Consider the following 20,110-nt stretch of genomic DNA (forward strand, 5'->3'; position numbering starts at 1 on the left):
CTTTTGTTTGTTTGTTTATAATAATTACTCTTTTTTATTTGATACCTCTTGAACTCATCATTTCCCACAATTTTACCTCACATATTATATTCTATTCATATTTAATTTTATTACAACTTAAATAATCAATTTAATTATTTTAAATTAATATTAATATGAAAAAAAAAAACTAATTTGAACTTTGTTGTAATTAATAATTAAAAACGATAAAATTAAATAGAATTACATAAATTTCGTTATGCTCATGTCAAAAGCGTTCTTAAATATGCTCCATTAAATCTGCTTGAAGTTGTCCATGACCAAAAAGTTCATGCTCCTTAACATTAATTGACAGTTAGCCCATCTATTTCTTGTATTCCAAGGTATCAAAGATTTTGAACTAATAGCTAGCTAAACTAACTTTGTATATGTTTCCAATCATAAATTGGCCCAACTTTTCGTATAGGCTATCTCAATGGCTCTCACAGCAACACAAAGCTCAACAAAGAATGTTGTGCAGGTTCAAAAAATTTCAGCAAAGAAAACCACAAATTAACATTACAATTTCTAAAGATACCTCCACCAACAGATGAAGTTGAAGTTGAAGCTCCGTTTGTTTTGCACTTCACCCAATTGGAGATGAGGGGAATGCCATAGGACCTCTTTCACTACAGAGGCCCTAGGGAGATGGATATCATTTTGCTTATTTTATGTCTCTCGCATGTTTCTCTAAGAACCTTCAGAAAAATATTCATGTTTTTTTGGCTCAGTTGTGTGTAGATTATTTGAAAAGATAGAAACAAGAGAATTTTCTAGCACAAAGAAGAAAACATGCAAATATTATGTGATAAAATTAAGCTTCAATTATTTTGGTGGTTAAAAGCGGCATATTCAACTTTTGATTTCGACTATCACAATTGATGAGTTAATCCTCTTCAGTGTCTTGCTTCTTTTTCTTAGGCGAAGTTTATTGTTTTTGTTTTTGTTTGGTTTTCTTTTGAGTTTCTTAGAAACTTTTCATTGTTTGACCTTTAATGCATGTTTCTAGTACATCTTGTGTTGAAAGAACTTGTTTCGTGTATTCATTTTTATATATTCGATTTTGGTGTATAAAAAAAAATGTAATTCTTTTTTATAAGCAAGAGAATTTCATTAGTGGGAATATAAAGGGTAAATTTGTCAAAATATCCTTATTTATTAATTTTATTAGGTCTGCAGCAACTTAACTTAATTAGGTTAGAGGCAATTTAACGGAACAAATTTCATGTAAAATGCAGTGCACCAATTTAACCTAACAAATTTCCTCTAAAATGCAGCAATCCCTAATATTTCTCCTCACTAATGAGCTTTTCATTCCTATCCTGTTGTGTCATCATTTGTATTTATCTATTGTTTCTGTAACTTTTTTTTTTGACAAGTTGTTATAGATTTATTTAATACATTTACAAACAGAATACCCTAATTTCCATGCAAACGCGGCTACCCTAATTTCTATAGAGAGTCTCAATACTTAAAAAATATTTTTTTTATTCAATGTGAATTTTTTTGAAGGAATTTTATTCTATGTGAGTTAATAATGTTACTAAATCCATTTAATTTCATCCCCCAGTACTTCTACTAATTTACGGTTACTTAAATATGGTTTATTTTATTCTATTCATGTGTACTCATTAAGATATTTTTCATGCACCTGTCCGTCGTGAATTTTGTTTGCGGATATTACAGACAAATTTTTTGTCATCCTTAATTATATGTCTAACTCAGGCAACGCCGGGTAAATATACTAGTAATCTATAATGACAATTGTTTCTCCAATAGAAATTTGCTTTCCCTTCCACACGGATAACTTCTTCCCAGTTATCATGTTTAAAACTGGCTGCCAAGTTTTACTTTTCCTCAGTTTTGCCCTAACAGGAATTCCAAAGAACTTAATGGAATATTGCCTTTAAATAAGATCATATTTGAGGCACTCCTAACCTGACCAGTACAGCCTTCTACACCAATTAAGAAGAGGAAATGTTCCTGGTAAAAGATGATTTTAATATCCTCAAACAGCGGTAAGTATTCCGGTTTTTATCAAAAATAAATATCAAATCCATAGGGACCGCACATTAGTTTTGACTGTTCAAACTTGCACTATTCTAAATCAAGTTTTTAAAAGGGTTTGTTTTAGGAAACAATTTGTAAAATAAGTTGCAAATATGAATAAAAAGATTATGATGGGAGTAGACATTGTCAATCTTGGGAGACAAAATTGAAACTCAATTGTTTATGTCTAACTCAGAAGCTCCAAATTATAGCTTCGGATCCACCATGATTTTGGGAATGGAAGCGATTCAAATAGATACAAGCCAAACATTAAAGTTTTTGGTCAAACCTTTTCAACCATGCGTTTCCGATGTTCTGACGCGGATCCAAACAGACACTAATTATTATTATTTTTTTCTTTTTCTTTTTCTTTTAGGGATGGTAATGAACTTGAAATCATCAATAACAAACGTAGAACAATTCACCGCTTAAAAAACATACATTTATCATCAAGTGATTATGTATTAACTTTTGACAAGTTATTATTATATTCCTAACAAAAATGTAAATAAGTATATATTAACTTAATTGACAAGTTGTTATTATATATGAAAGATTCACAAATATATAGCGGCTAATGAGATTATTGCCATTAGTATACAGGATTGGGATCAGTTATCATTTTAGACTTGTTTGCATTAAAATAACATACCATTGAACTAGAGATACAAGAATTATGATAAATTGTTGTTTTAAATGCCAACCCTGAGATTTCACAAGAAAAAAAATCAGATTTTTTTTTTTTGAGCAAATAAAAAAAAAATAGAATATAACTCAACATAAAGATAACTTTCTTTATATAGAGAGGGCGTGAAGAAGATTAATTGATTTAAACTAAGCCATAAAGCTTAAACCACATTCAGTTTATTCATTTAGATTTGAAATGCAAAAGAAAAAATAAAGCACGAAATTAAACATAAAAGTATAGATACAATTTTTACATAATGAATTACTTATTTATTCCATCAATTGGAAGACGGTCTTCCTTGTAAACTGCTATATCACAATATTCTCCTTCAATATCAAGCTCCTCAATCATTTGGGTTCTTAAGTCAAACCAATTTATTTCTCTGTCTTTCTTTCTGAAGATTATTTTACTCTTTGCCATTCCAAAAGGTTCTTCAACGCAATGCAATGATCCAACAATGAAGAGTTTAATCCATGATTCTTTTACACTTAGTTCACCCAAAATTGATATGTTACAAGTAGTCATTTGTTCTTCATATGTGATCAAGGCAATGTATCCATTTAACACCACCAATTGTTTCCATATACTTTCTTCTCTAGGAGAGCCATCATATATGTTTGAGGGTATAGGTGTGGTAAAAAACACCTCATTGTTCAAATCAAAGGACACCAACTTTGATTCAAATTCAGAATCAGAATCAGACTAGATTGTAATACACCAATGACACATTTCATTCATATACACCTTGGCTTCCATAGTTCTGAAAACTTGTGTTGTAGGCATAACAATATCAAGTTTTCTCCAAGAGTTACTTCTTATGTTGTATATCTCCCAGAAGGGTTCAAGTGTATGCACCTATAAGAGAAGCATTATAATTTCCTTGTGTTCTTTCTATTTCCCTTACTCTATTTATTTTTCCACATTTTCATTCAAACGTTCATAATAACTTTCTGAAAAAATATCAAGAACTAAACTTGAAAAAATTATTCTAAAACTCCAATAACCTAATTCACCCTTCCTCTTAGATTATAATTTAAACTTACAATATCCCACATTTATTATTAGCCTAAAACTAGGGGATTACAAAATTACAACATCGGTGTAATTGGATGATTTTAATTGATGTGTCATCAAAGACCTTTTACACTACCCATGAAGCTTGGGAAGGAGCTTCAGTGAGTAGCACATTCTTCCCTTTTATGAAGTATTCATGTACTCATTTTACCCATAAAACATCCTTCTTGTTAGCCAAGTTCCAGAAATGATTGTTGATAGTAGCTTGGTTCCAACATTTTAAATCAATGACATTCCACCCACCAGCTATCTTAAGCAAACAAATATACTCTCAAGCAACAAGAGCTCTTTTAGAAACACCTGATCTACCAGTCCCGAGAAATAGTCTACAAGCAGTTTGGATTAATTTAAGGACTTTCTGAGGAAGAGCAAATACTTGGCTCCAATAAGTTTTCACACCAAACATTACTGACTTAACAAGTTGCAATCTACCAGTATATGATAACAATTTAGAGCACCAATTTTCAATCCTACTGATTATTCTCTTCACTAAATGCTGACACTGCATAATAGTCAGTTTTTTGAGGATAAAGGGAGCTCTCCTTTGGTAAGATTAAATTTAGTAAGAATAGCTTCTTGAACACTCAATTCTACTCCACCAAAGTAGATTGAGCTTTAGCCTGGTTAGCTTTGAGTCTAGACACAATAGAGAATTGCTCAAAAGATTCGAATAACTGAGTGACATATCCCACATCACCTATAGAAAACAACAAGAAGTCATCAGCAAAGCATACATGAACTAAGTTCAGCTTCTTGCACCTCGGGTGATACTTGTACTCTGATATATTCTTGAGTAGCGGAAGACACCTATTCAAATATTCCATACAGATTACAAACAGTTAAGGAGATATGGGATCTCATTGTCTAAGTCCTTTCTTCGCTGGAAAAGGACTAGTCAGATCACCATTTACATTGAAGGTATAAGATGTAGTGGTAATGCAAGCCATCACCCAATTTACAAACTTGTATGGAAAACTCAGCCCAAGCAAAAGATACTTAAAAAAAGGCCATTCAATATAATCATAAGCCTTTTGCAAGTTAATTTTTAGCATAAATCTTGGAGATATACCTTTCCTACCATATCTTTTTACAAGTTCATGACTTAACATGATATTATCAAAGATTACCCTACCTTTGACAAAAGCATACTGATTCTCACAAACAATACTACTCAAGACACCTTGCATTCTATTTGTTATAACTTTAGACATAATCTTATAATTCACAGAGCAGCAGAAAGCTACAAGTCTAAAGTTCTTAATAGAGGTAGGATTTGGTACTTTAGGAACCAGTGTCACATAAGTATTGTTTGTAATTCTAGGCATAAATCCAATCCTAAAGAACTCACCAATAGTGGCAATGACAATATCTCCTATAATATTCCAAGTAGTTTTGAAAAAATAAACATTGAATCCATCAATACCTGGAGCTTTGGCAGAATCCATGTCAAACAAAGCATTTTTAACTTTGGTACTTGTGATCTCTGAGCAAAGTAGTTCTTGTTGGTGTTGAGTTAGAATCGGCCCTCTCAAAACGACATTCCTATCCAACATAGGCAAAGAATCAGCTGCACTTCCCATCAGCTTCATATAAAACCCTCTAATCTTCTCTTTCATGTGTTGATGACTTTGGATTCTATTTCCTTCTTCTGAGATAAGATATTTGATGTAGTTTTAAGATTTTCTCTTCTTTGCATATGCTTGAAATAATTTTGTATTAGAGTCCCCCAGTTGTATCCAATTAGCTCTGGATTTTTTAAGCCATATCTTCTCTTCAATTGTACTCCACTTTTCAAGTGAGGATAAGCATCTCTTTTCTTCTTCAATGAGGTCAGAGTTCAAAGGGTCTGAACTAAGATCACTTTGGGCAGCAATCAGCGCACTCCTAGCATCTCCACTTTTTTGGTAGTGCCTTGGAAATATTTTGTGTGTTAGCTCCTTCAAATCTTCTTTCAAAGCCTTCAACTTGCGCCATATATTTATTAACAAGTTGGAATGCGGGTTTTGGCCACATTTATCTTGGATCAAAGATGGATACAATTGATGCTTCATTAGAACATTAAGAAATCTGAAGGGAGTATTTCTTGGGTTAGTAGGACATACCAAGTCCATACTTATATACAATGATCAGAAACTCGTTTTGGGTATATTTCCCCCATTGTAGCACTGAAGTTATGCAATCAAGTAGTGTTAGCAACAAACCTATCTATCTTAGAATAGATTCTATCACGACTTGCTTGGTTATTGCACCATGTGTAATAATCTCCTATTGTCTTTACCTCTGAGAGGTTATTTAGGAGAAGGAACTAAGCAAATTCGTGAATCTCTTGTTGTGTAACTGGATTCCCTATAAATATAACAACTTTTTGTTTAGTCTCTCTAAAAATTTTCTTCAACTTTTAGTCTATATTAAATTTCCAATCACCACTTTTGTTCTCTCCATAATTTTTTTTTTTTAACAAAACATGAATTAAATATGATTTTTTAACCGTAAAAAAATATAAAAAATCATATTTCATTTATGTTTTGTTAAAAAGTTTTAATTTTTTTTTTTTTGGAAGAGATTCTTATAATATACTCCCTCCGTTCTCTGTATCTCTTTTTATTTTAATGTATTTTTCCTTTTTGCTTAAAAAAAAAAAATACTCCCTCCGTTCCTTTTTAAGTGTCTTTTTAAAAAATTAACACAAAAATAGCGATGTGTATTTTTGCACATTTTCTTCCTATTATACCCTCATTTTAATCCATCCGAAGTTCGTTCTGATGCCTGTCGTGCCTTGCAAGATTGAGATATCAAGGCTGGTACCAAAGCAAAGAGAAGAATAAGAATCTAATCTCTGCTGCCCACAACATAAAGGGGCTCATTACTCGTTTTCGTATTGGATTGGGATGGGACTATCCAATAAGGAATTCCCTTCTTCTTTCATTTCACTACTCCTTTCTTTCAACTTTCAAGGCTGCTTAGTTCGTAGTTGAAGGAAGGTCTCGTATCCCGAGATCTATGTGAAGAGAATAATCTTCGGTGAGTGAACAATGAGACTATGATAAATTCATATTTTTTTTGCACACACTTTATCTTTCCAATAAATTTAATATGTTATTTTTCTCTCGTAACAAACAATTGTCAGTTATTATCTTTTTCTTTCAACAAAATACTTTTTTTTTTGCATGCTCTCTCTCATAACAAACAATTTTCAATTTTTTTAAATATTATGCACATCTTTTTAGTTACTTTAAGTCAATATAAAAATTATTCCAACTTCACATTAATCAAAAGTTAAGAAAAAATTAAATTTCTTTCAACTCCTTTAATTAAAGTTAAGGCTTCAACTATGGCTTCAACCAATGCCAGAGTCACACTTGAAATTTTTAAAAATCGCTACTCATCTAATTTATAGAATTTTAACTCTTGGAATCATTGTTTGGAATAAAATTTTGTTTAAATTTGAAGATAACAAGAAACAAACTTTATTTAAAAAAAACAAACAAACTTTAATTTTCCAAATAGATAACATTAATTAGTTTTATTGAAAAAGATAAAAGTAATTGACAAAGGGTATAATTGACAAATCGTACCCTTAAAATACCAAAAAGACAGTTAAATAGGAACGAAAAATTCACCCTAGAAAACACTTAAAAAGGAACGGATGGAGTAATAAACTTTGACTTTTTCTAGTTACGCCCCAAAAAAATCTACTTACACCCAAAATCTCTTAAAATTAAATCATAATACCCATAAAGCCCTTGTTCATAATACTCACAAACATCCATTGAAATTGATCGATTTTGATGAACAGTTAAAGATTGAAGCATAAGGTCTTCTATCAATACTCAATTCCATAATTAAATCACCATTTCAGTGATTTCTATGTTATTTTATTTTTACTTTTTTGACACAATTGACATACCACATGTAAAATCAGAATTTCCAGATATTACATGAGGTCAATTAACATATGCTTACGATGACTTGAAGGGTTTGGGTAACACCACCGGAACAGATGTGAATTGAATTGTATGTATATGTGAATTTAAAACATGAATTAAATTGCAAGATGTGGCATAGGCATCTGATTGTTTTGTAACATATGGTTATTTACTTATTCATGTACACGTCAAGCGTGAATTGAATCGTTACTAAAAAAAAAGCGTGAATTGAATCTTCAAAGTAATCCTGTTTAACCCTGTCAGCATTGGTTCGAGGCTTCGAGCAAAGTAATCTAGAAATAACAGCGTCTGAATTGAATAAGCCAGGATCAAGGGTATACGTAAACTGAAATAACATATATGATTTAAAGAAATTGAGAGTGATATATATATATATATATATATATATATATATATATATATATATATATATATATATATATGAGTCAGGATCCGTTGACACCAGGTGTCAACGAATTCGTTGACACCAAATCATGTCCATTCATTTGTATTGATTTAAAGGCTCACATTCGTTTACTTAAAAAGCTCACATGATCATTACTTACCTGAATTTATTTTCATTTATTTCAATGCTAATTCTTCCCTCTCGTTTTGGTTATCTTTATTTTATTTTTTTGGTACATTTTGGTTATCTTTTTTATTGTCCAGATTTTTATTTTTTCCCCTCTATTACAAATGAAAATTAACAATGGATATTATCATAGCTATCGTCATTTCATATACTATTAAGGGCTTCTTTCTCCATTTCAAGTTTTTGACAAAATCTACATTTCAATATTATCATGTCTGATCAACAAAAGAGGTGAATTTTTCAGTGGTGAATTTTTCAATATTATCATGTGAATCTTTACTATTTTAATATAAAAATAAATAAAAAAAATAAACTTTGGTGGAAAACACGGCTTTGTTCATGATTCCCGTGGAATATCCTTAGTAGGAAATGGTATTTCCCTTTTCAATGAGTCTTGCCAATAAAAGTAATAACTAATTCCCTAAAAAAAAGTGATAATTAATGGTCAAGGAAAATTAGAGAAAAGAGGGTCTATATGAGGTTTTTCATTAAATAATATGAACCTTTGGATGAATATAAATGAATGGACATGATTTGGTGTCAACGAATCCGTTGACACCTGGTGTCAACGAATCCGTTGACACCTGGTGTCAACGGATCCTGACTCATATATATATATATATATATATATATATATATATATATATATATATATATATATATATATATGGGTTATGATAGAAGACACATTTTATGAAGGTGTCTTTTATCAAGTTACTCTATGAGCATTTGTTAAAAGACACCAACTACTTTTTATGAAGGTGTCTTTTATCAAAGTTATAACTAAAAAGTGAAAATCACACCTTGAGGTGTGACTTGATAAAAGACACCACCAAATGGTGGCTTGTAACATAACCCTATATATATATATATATATATATATATATATATATATATATATATATATATATATATATATATGGGTTATGTTACAAGACACCTTCATAAAAAGTAGTGTGGTGTCTTTTATCAAGTCACACCTCAAGGTGTGATTTTCACTTTTTTAGTTATAACTTTGATAAAAGACACCTTCATAAAAAGTAATTGGTGTCTTTTAACAAATGCTCATAGAGTAACTTGATAAAAGACACATTCACAAAAGGTGTCTTCTATCATAACCCTATATATATATATATATATATATATATATATATATATATATATATATATATATATATATATATGTATGTATGTGAATTCAATTCACGTTAATTTTTAGCAAATTCAATTTACTTGACTGTACGTGAACTAAATTAACTTGTATTTTGAAGAAAAAACTAGAATAGGAGAATAATCTAAAAATGAAATTAAGGGTATTTTTGTCTGAAAGGGGTGTAACCTAAAGTTCATGGGGTGTAACTAGAATGACTCATAAACTTTTTTGCAAATTTTTATTGAAAAATATGAATTCTACATATAAGTTTATTTAAAAAAGAGGGACCAAAGATGAAGATGAACAACATTTGGGATTAAAAGACGAAGAAATTTTTTAGAGTGACTAAAACGAAAAAATAAATATATCTTTAAAAATTGATATATTTTAAAGAATCAAAAACATATTTAACCCTAAAAAAAATATTGGACACTATAAATGAAATTTCTTCTCTTCTTATTTTCCACAAAATATTTGATTGTGGTAGATATAATTAAATACAAATACATGATAGAAGATAGACAAGCACGTTACTGCTTATCTTTTCACTAATAGAAGTTGACATTCCTTAATGATAAAATGATCCCTACAACATCTTAAATAGTACCTGCAAGTACATATGATATGATATCATGATGTGCATATTCAAGCCTATAATTCTCTATTTCTTAATATTTAATATGTGTATGAATTTATTCGCTTAGTTCTTTGATAAAATTTGAAATTGGGAAGACAAGTACTCAAAAAATGACTTGATCATGACATCATAACAAAAACAAAGTAAATGTGATAAATTAAACTTTAAAAGGCATTGGAAAGTGCTCAAAAAATGACTTTGATCATGACATTAGAACAAAAACAATGTAAATGTGACAAATTATCCAAAAATAAAAAAACTCTACACTTTGTAAATTACAACATTACACAATCTCTGATAAATGGCAACAATTTATTTATGTGCAAGGTAGTATACAACTAAAACAAACATTTGAATTCTGATCAAATCATAAATCAGCCACTATATTCCCATCTTCTTCATCCTCTTTAATCTCAAACTTCACCCAATTCTTCATCCTACACAATTTTATAAAAAAGAAAAAACCAATCCCACCTATAGTCATCAAACCACTCACCAAAAAGACAGTCTTAGTAGCAATAGCCATTATGAATACAAGAAAACCAGATGGTACCAAACACATAACCACCAACATAGGCAAATTCATTGGAATCTTATAAGGTCTCACTAACATTGGCTTCTTCCATCTCAACCAAAGAAAAGAAGCAAATTCCAATATCATGCCCAAACTATACAAAAAATTAGCTGATGAAATTATATCAGTGAAATCCATATAAGAAACAGCAATTGTTATCAAAGTAGATACCAAAATACCCAACCAAGGTGTATTAAACCATTTTGACCTAATTCCACAAAACTTGGGCAAAATTCCAATTTCAGCCATACCCAAAACTTGATAAGCACTACTACTTAATTGGGCTTCAAAAAGCCCAATTGCTGATAAAACAGCACCAATTTCAACCCAAATTTTCAACCATTTTCCAGCAATAATCTCAGCAGCTTGAGCATGAAACCCAGTTTCCCATTCACTTTGATTCACATTCACAGCTCCAGTAACAGCAAAAAGTGGAATCAAATAAGAAACACAAGTGAAAATAACAGCAATTAAAAGAGCCAAAGGAAAAGTTTTCTTTGGTTCTTCAACTTCACCAGCTAAAGTACTAACATTATCCCAAAAATTCAAGTTCCAAAACAGGGTATTGAAGAAAAGATTCCAATCTTTCTTAACACCCTTTTGACCTAAACTAATCCATTTATGTGGATTTATCTTAGGGATAGCAATAAGAGACATTAAAACAAATGGTGACAATGAAACAATTGCAAGAACAACAGCAACATAACCAACAATTGTTAAACCAGTATAATTAAGAAAAGACAATGAAAGAGTTGAAAAGAGAATTGCTATGTAACGAGGCCAACCAGATTCAAAAACAGGGAAGAGTTTTTTGACATAATCGATGCAAAGAACAGGGAAAGCTGCTATATTAATGACACCACTAAGGAATTTCCATGTACCCATTAAAGAGCCTGAAAATGGGCCGAAAGCTTTTTCGGCCCAGATAACAAAACCACCGTTTCCTGGATAAACGGTGGTTAGTTCAGCGGTTATTAGAGCTTCTGGAATGCTCCAAATGAAAGGGAAGATGAGGAAGCCGAGAAGTGCAAAGAGGGGGCCGGCGGCTTGAACGGCGGGTTCTTCGCCGTATGGGCCGCCGGCTACTTCAAAATAGATGAGGAATATGAGAGGGATTAGGGTTAGTTTCTTTGTGGTGGATTTTTTGGGAATGGTGGTGGTGGTGGTGGTTGGAGCGGTGGAAAGGTTTTCTTCTCCCATTTTTTGAGTGAGTTAGTTGGAATATGAGAAGAATGTGATAGTGGCAGAGACATAGCTGGACTTTAACGCATGATTAAAGGAACAGAGTCACGATACGATCTTCCATTTATTTTTATTTAAAATTCCCACTTTATAGAGCTTTTTTTTTGAGCAAGCCACTTTATAGAGCTAATAATTCACTTTCTTTTCCATACTTTTTTTTAATGAATTTCATTAATATACTTTATCCCTATAAAATTACTTCATATGTACATTCAATATAATGTTGTAACGTATTTATTCAAAAAAAAAAAAAAACATGTTGTAACGTGACAGCACATATTGTATGTACGAAATAATTGTGCATTAATTTCTTCAATAAAAAACTGTACATTAACATAATATTTTAATTATATTTTGTTTTAATAGTCGCTTATTTATTTTGATGAAATTCATATAAGTCTAAATATTTTGTGTCAGTCCTTTAAAAGAAAAAAGATGTTAGATCCATTAAGTGTAAGATTTACATTAATTTATTTTATAGTATTAATTTGGTCAAATATGAGAACTGATAAGACCACGCTGACTAAATATGAGAACTGAATTTGGTCACGCTGACTAAATATGAGAACTGAATTTGGTCAAAAAAAGAGAGAGACCATAAATTATTGTTTTCATTGTAATATTTATTATTAGCTGCAAAGAAATATGTTTTTTTTGAAGAAATCAAAATGAGATATATTAACAACGGTAGTGAAACACTCCTAGTACAAGGTGTACTTAAGGAGCCACCCTGGAAACCAAATACTCATACAAAGAAATAGAATGTGGATCAGTCGATCCCCAAACAAAATAGAGGATCCGACCACCACCTGTGAGTACCATAGACAAACACAGTATTATGAGCTTTTAACCACCAAAGAGAATGGTATTTTGCCTTGTCTAATAGTTGATCAGTAAATGACTCAATGTCATTAAATAACCTGTTATTACGTTCGTTCCACACTAACCAGACACAAAGCAACCAAATCAATTGAAGAAACGATCGTCGCGCCTTTGAGTAACCTGTATAATGAATAAACTGATAAAAGTGGTCACTAATATTCTGAGGATCTACTCCTGATATGCCGATCCAAGATCTGATATGATGCCAAAGAGAACTAAAAATGTCACAATGCAGAAACAAATGAGATGCCGTCTCAACCATTCCGCAGCCCGAAACACAAGTATTGGAAGTACCCTGTAAGGACCCACGCCTTTGCAAGTTAGTCTTAGTCGGTAACCTGTCCTTCAGCAGCCGCCATGCAACAATAGACACCTTCAGGGGAACCTTCTTATGCCATACCAGTTCGTCCGTTGCAACAATTGTTTGAGAAACCGGAGTTGTCAGACACTTATAAGCGCCCTTCACTGTGTAACCATCATGGGTATCCGGATCCCACTGCCACCTGTCAAGCACATTAGACTGAACAGAAACATTAGCAAGTAAGAGCCTACACTCCTCTAACATCTCTTCCTCCCACGCCCACAATCTTTTACGCCAACACCACGACTCGCCACCTTCCCCCCAACCGGCCCTAAACATATCAGACACCGTGCTGAATTTGTTCGTCGTTAACTCAAAAAGACGAGCAAACCGGTTGCAAAAAGGAACATCACCTAACCACCTATCAAACCAAAACAAAGTATCTGAGCCATCCCCTAACAATTTGGACACCCTACCTGCAAAGAAATATGTTAACATATAAAAAAATAAAATAAAAACAACTCGGTGCACTGAAGCTCCGCATACGCAAGGTTCGGGAAGGGGTCCCACCAGTTGGTGTATTGTACACAGTCTTACCCTGTTTTTATACAAGAGACTGTTTCCAGGACGTGGTTCAAAATTCAAAGAGAATTTAATAATATGAGATAATTTTTTTTTATAGAGAGATTATGTATAGAGGACAAAAATATTTTTTCACTAATATTCATTTATGAAAAGAGATAAGAAATCACTTAAAACGTTTATATGAAATAATGCATGTCTCTTTTAGTTTAATCATTTGTTTGTGTTCGAATTCAATTTTGACATGCAGTAATGTGTATATTGATTAATTTGGTAATGATTTGCTGGAAGTAGGTAACTATGGTGCAGTGTATAACTTTTTGTAGAGTTTTTTCACGAGATATTTAGGGTCTGTTTGTTATGAATTAAAATAAAAGTGATTTTGACATAAAATAATTTCGAGATTATATTTTAGAGATTTTATAAAAAATCAAAATCTATTTTGCATTTGTTTACCGTAATAAAAATCATTTTTTTAAACAAATAATCTAGTTTGTTTGGATACAACTATATAAAAGGGATTTTTGTTACAAAATTAGTTCAATCTTTTAAATCATATTTTCTCTCTCCTCTAAAAAAATCTATTGTCTGAGAAGCTAGTCTTAACGACTTCTCATTTGAAGCTATTTGTAGATTTTTTTAGATTCTGATTTTTTTTTTAAAAAGTTGTAACAAACGGATGCAAAACTTTTAAAAGTAATTATTTTTTTTAAAAAAAAATAAAAATTTCTTAAAAAGTTATAACAAACGGGCTCTTAATAGAGTTTTAGTTTTGTTATAAGATTCTTGTTTTTGGACGAAATAAGTTAGTTAGTTATAGTTTAAAATTTATTGAACTTTAAGTGTTTTATGGACCTAAATTTTTTACTCCTATTTTAATCAACAAAAAATTCAATAGAATTGAATTAATTTTGTTTTACTCCCTCCGGTCACTATTATAAGCAAATTTCTACTTTTTAGATTCATTCAATAAATGATGTATGTTGTCTACAATATAGACCACATACATCATTTATTGAATGAATCTAAAAAGTCAAAATTTGCTTATAATAGTGACCGGAGGGAGTATTACAATTTAATTTGTTGGCAAGTCAATCTTAACTTTATGCGAGTTAAATGAAAGCCGACAAACTGGCATATAGGAGTGCACAATTTCTTAATATCACACAACTCCCAAGAAAATGTGCCCATTGGAATTTAATAACTCTAGATTTGTTTTGGTAAAGAAAAAGAACGTACTCTTTGATGGTGATGTTTGATATGGTGCCAAAAATCAATATCTGGATCCAAAATCGGACATTTGATTCAATAATTTTTTAATTTTTAAAAAGTTTTTATTTTTATTACAATATTTTTATTTTTATTTTCTTAAACAATGTTTTAAGGATATTTTTTAACATTTCTCTTATCATACCAAAATGAAAAAAAAATCAATTAGTAGATTAAATCACTTCTAAACATCGGAGTAGTTGGAAGCTCAATTCACTCTAAATATAAGAAAAATCCTTAACTTTAGACTTAATCTATGATAATACTAATAGTTTAACAATTTCAAGAAAGAAACATGATATATCATCCTTATTATCGAAAAACCACATGGTTACGGTGTTTCTAAATTGACCACATGCATGTTAACCAAATCAAACGAAGATATATCTGCTTTACATGAGATACCAAATATATAAATTGCACCATGTGACAAAGCTCTTGTTTGTCAACACACAACTAATACCTGATTAAGATAGAACAACATACCATAGCTTAATAGGGTCGGCCCAAGGGCCAAGTAGCAGGCACAGATGCACTTGGAAGTAATTGGGGGCAGCTGACCCTACTTCTTCAATATTTTTTTAACTAGCAACCTAATAATTTTACGGTTTGACCCCTCTTCAAATTATAAGTTGCCCCCACATAAACTCATTCAATCCATTAAAGACAAACTATCTCACAAATATTATTAAAGAGATTTGCTAGAACACACCCACTAGTTTTTATGTGGGAGTGTTTTAGCAAGCTACACCTTAAGGTGCATTTAACTACTTTTTAGTTATAATTTGCTAAAACACACCTTCTAAAAAATAAGTGGGTGTATTCTAGCAAATGTCTATAAGAGTTGCTAACATACACCCACTTATTTTTTTGAAGGTGTGTTTTAGCAACATTCACCTTAAGGTGTATTTAACAACTTTTTAGTTATATCTTTGCTAAAACACACTTTAATAAAAACTAGTGGGTGTATCCTAGCAAACCCAATATATATATATATATATATATATATATATATATATATATAGGACATATATTATGAGAATGAGTATTTTAAATGAAAATGATGAGAATACATGTGAACCTTTAGATCAAACATCAATGGTCCAGATTAAAGATCATAATTTTAAACAACACATGGACTCTCCCTAGCCTATCAATTTTCATGAACCATTCACTGTTCATCTTCTCCATGTAACTCGCATCCTTTGGCTTCTTCTTCTTCCTGCGTCCTTCCCTCTGCCTCTCCGTCTTCCACCGCGTCTCCCTCTCTACCCACGGCGGTGCAACCGCATCTCTCCACTTAAGTGGACCATCTAATCTCAGGCATATAATTTTAATCCAAAGGCTAAGAAGCATTCTCATCATTCTCATGTATAGATGTCATTCTCATAGTATATGTCCTATATATATATATATATATATATATATATATATATATATATATATATATATATATATATATATATATATATATATATATATATATATATGCATGGTATTAGTACAACAAAGAGCAAACATGGGTTGCAGACACAAGCACACATTGACAATTACACTTAAGATATTAATTGTTGTAACTGTTAATCAGACATTGTAAAACTGTTTTACGCATACATTCAACCAAATTATACCACAAGGCCACTTTATTATGTTCCTAAATATCTCGACAAATCTTTACATGATGAGGTATTATTTGATTTACATTGTAAATAGAGTTTTACACTGATTGAGTATGTACAAATTAAATCCTTACACTATTTCAATTCAGTAAACCTTAGTTACTAGAACATCAGACATGAAGCTAACACTAGTAATAACCACTAGCATAAGCGTCATGTATAGAAACATGTCACATACTAGACACGCCTTCACTACAACTATTATGATATGATATATAATATTGAATTCATACCATGGACTTTGCTCTTTTGGTCGCTTGTGCATTCTCTTGCTGAGATTTCTTCGACTCCATCTGATGAATAACCAAATCACGTTCCAACTCTTCAGCTTGCAAACAAGCCTCCCTCGCTCGTTCTTCAGCTTCATTCTGAAAATCAATCAACACATCCTTATCATTATCATAAAGCGCACATTCCTTTTCCAAATTTCGATAATGTCCCAATAAATTCTCGGACTCTGCCATCAATTTCAGATTCACTTCAACGAACTTCTTTATCTCTAATGCACTCACACACTTTTCATACTATTAAAAAACCAAAAAGAAATTTAAAATAAAAATATAAAAATTATTGAAGAAAAATCGAAGGATTGAAAACAAACCTTAGATTGTTCGATGAGTTTGTCTTTTTCCTTTAGTTTTTTGAGGAGTAAAGTGATCTGATCGCGGAGATTCTGTTCGAATTCTGTAGAGGTGGACTAAATAATGAGCTGCACCAGTCAAGATGAAAGCATGATTTTCGAGATGATATCAAAAGATATACCATTTTGTTGAAGTCTTTATTGCAGAACATTAGGACGAAATACAATACGTGGAGTGTAAACTCCCCCCTTTGGTAAATTGTTTCTTTGGCGAAGAAGTACAAGAGCACATGGAATCATAATAACTAGTGTCGTTACATAACTCATTTTCGGTTCGGTTATTCTCGTTATAACTACTATGTCAGGTTTTGAGTTTCCATTTGCAGCAAGACTCTCATTGCTAAATCCATGTCCAATAAACCACATCTAAAATGAAGCACTTTCCACTTTCTCTTCAGAAGGGCCATTCTTGCCGAAACTACGTAAGGTAAAGATTGAAGGATATTTCAAAAGAAGCATCCATCACACACCAGAAGGGCCATTCTTCCTAAAATACCTAGGATTATTCCAAATGTAATCCTAAAATACCCAACAAAGATATTGAACCTAGCTTCAGACCAAAATGTACTGGCTTCACAGGTGACCAAAAAACTTTCCTTTTTGAACTGTTTTGGGATTCTCGTTCAATCCAGGGAGACCATTGGTGTGTTCTATTAGAATCAAAAATATTTTTCCAATAACGGTTGCATCTGCTGATGGTAGTGTTATTCCCCAAAGGCCAATTTTCTTCTCATGTTCTATTATTTGTTCTTTAGGAAGGGGACCTGGAATCTACAAACACATATGATTATTTCGAAACTCGCAAAATTACAGAGGATATAAAATATATTAAAAAGAAAAGAGTAAAACAAAGGCATTTGCACAAGGTTACATTAGTTTAAGTAAATGATATTATAGAAAATAGATACACTATGTCCATTAAAAGAAGATTCAATATTTTAACATTCAAAATGACCTAAATTCAACAGTTTTCAGATGAAAATACGATGCTCGGCAGAAAAGATTGTAATATAAAGTCAATTACACAAGGTTAATCAACAACTTGCACAAGCATTTTGCAGATGAATATACAATGTTCAGCTGAAGAGATTGCGGCATAGTGTCATATGAAGGCATACACCAAGCTATTGGGAATTATTCTTAGGGTGTGAATAAAGCTACATTTTTAACACTCCGTAAGAACACATTTGTTAATCCATCATTTAAACCAACAAAGCTAGCAAAAATGTGTTCCAAAACAATATTCTCTCTAGTTTAAAGTCTAAACCACAATCTATTTATAATCGTCTATGCTTCCGCCATTGTGATGTTTCTTTTTCTTCCATTATTGTGAAATATCATAACTTTTGATTGCTTTTAGGGTAAGACTACATGCATCTATCCTCCTCGAACTCTACCTTATAGGAGCCACGTGCACTGGGTCACCCTATATAATTTCTGATTGCTTATACACGTATTTAAGAATTGTGCATTCTTCAATATGCATGATAACACAACAAACAACAAACATGGATTACAGACACAATCACACATATACAATTACACTTGTTAATTTGTTATAATTGTTAATCAGACAATGTAAAACTGTTTTACACATACATTCAACCAAATCACACCACAAGGCCACATTAATATGTTCCTAAATATCTCTACAAATATTTACATGATGAGATATGATTCAATGTACATCGTAAATAGAGTTTTACTCTGATTGAGTATGTACAAATTAAATCCTTACACAAAATTCAATTCAGTAAACCTTAGTTACTACCGTCTACCTATGAAATGCTCCTAGGGACACCAAACATGAAGCTAACACGAGTAATAATTTGAAAACATAGAAGTGATTGATTGTAACTATATGTGTGAATGTCATCTATAGATACGTGCAGACACTAGACACGCCTTTAATTTGTTCAATCTCAAATAGTTTACTACAACTATTATTTATGATATACAGTATAACATTCAATTCATACATACCATAGGTTTTGCTCTTTTGATAGCTTGTGTATCCCTTCTTCTCAATCTCATCTCTTTCAAATCAGCAAGATTCAAAATTACCTACAAACCCGATTCGGCAAACACCCACCAAACCACTGCTTCAAATGAAACAACAGACCAATCTCAGCAGGAACAGAGTCAAACCCACAAGCAGAAACGACCAAAGAAGCATTTTTTTACTGAAAATGAGGTTAGTTTTGATAGGTTTCGACCACTTATTATGACTATGGGTCCAATGTTTTTGTTTCTACTGATGAAGCTATTGCTGTTCAAACTGTTCGCTTCCAAAAAACAGTTCTACCGAAAAGATTGAATAAAAATGATAAAAAGAGAGGTATTTTGAAATACCTCGTATTTTTTCACATTTTTAAAAATTGTTAGCTTCCAAAAAACAGTTCTGATTCACCAATGCTATTGTTTCGAAATGAATTACCGAAAACATTGAATAAAAATGATAAAAAATACCTCATATTTTTTCACGTTTCGAAATGAATTGCAGAAAACATTGAATAAAAATGATAAAAAGAGAGGTATTTTGAAATACCTCATATTTTTTCACATTTTTAAAAAAAGAGAGGTATTTTGAAATACCTCGTATTTTTTCACATTTTTAAAAAAAGAGAGGTATTTTGAAATACCTCATATTTTTTCACATTTTTAATCAAGTTTTATCACAGTGCCAAGTCTCGAACTGAGTTTCTCGAGGTTGAAGTATTTATCTTTCAACCAAGTGACCTCTCAGGAATCTGGCAGTACAATTTACATCAGAAATGTATTTATTTAACTAGTATATGCATGTT

At 31.5% G+C, this 20,110-nt stretch overlaps 1 protein-coding gene and 2 pseudogenes across 2 annotated transcripts; all 3 read right to left on the reverse strand.

Annotated features, from left to right (window-relative positions):
- Positions 1-3,016: 3,016 nt before the first annotated feature.
- LOC146922747 (uncharacterized) lies at positions 3,017-4,235 on the reverse strand (annotated as a pseudogene).
- A 6,195-nt stretch (positions 4,236-10,430) lies between these two features.
- On the reverse strand, positions 10,431-12,013 carry LOC146922748 (putative polyamine transporter At3g13620). The gene has a single exon (XM_085715538.1). It carries the CDS (start codon positions 11,909-11,911, stop codon positions 10,505-10,507), a length of 1,407 nt encoding a protein of 468 aa, XP_085571664.1. The 5' UTR covers positions 11,912-12,013; the 3' UTR covers positions 10,431-10,504.
- Positions 12,014-16,898: 4,885 nt separating this feature from the next.
- On the reverse strand, positions 16,899-19,483 carry LOC146922749 (putative mitochondrial saccharopine dehydrogenase-like oxidoreductase At5g39410 pseudogene; annotated as a pseudogene). Its single transcript, XR_015011155.1, has 3 exons — positions 19,290-19,483; positions 17,268-18,077; positions 16,899-17,034 (listed from the first exon to the last, which is right to left on the reverse strand). The product of XR_015011155.1 is annotated as a putative mitochondrial saccharopine dehydrogenase-like oxidoreductase At5g39410 pseudogene (transcript).
- Positions 19,484-20,110: the final 627 nt, after the last annotated feature.

The sequence above is a fragment of the Medicago sativa genome, chromosome 5 (assembly GCF_051527215.1).
Source record: "Medicago sativa cultivar Bolivia chromosome 5, Bolivia_mono, whole genome shotgun sequence".
NCBI classification, from domain to species: domain Eukaryota; kingdom Viridiplantae; phylum Streptophyta; class Magnoliopsida; order Fabales; family Fabaceae; genus Medicago; species Medicago sativa.

What these genes read in the sequence shown, in the direction of transcription:
- LOC146922748 (XM_085715538.1), bottom strand. Translation starts at nt 11,911, where the DNA reads ATGGGAGAAGAAAACCTTTCCACCGCTCCAACCACCACCACCACCACC.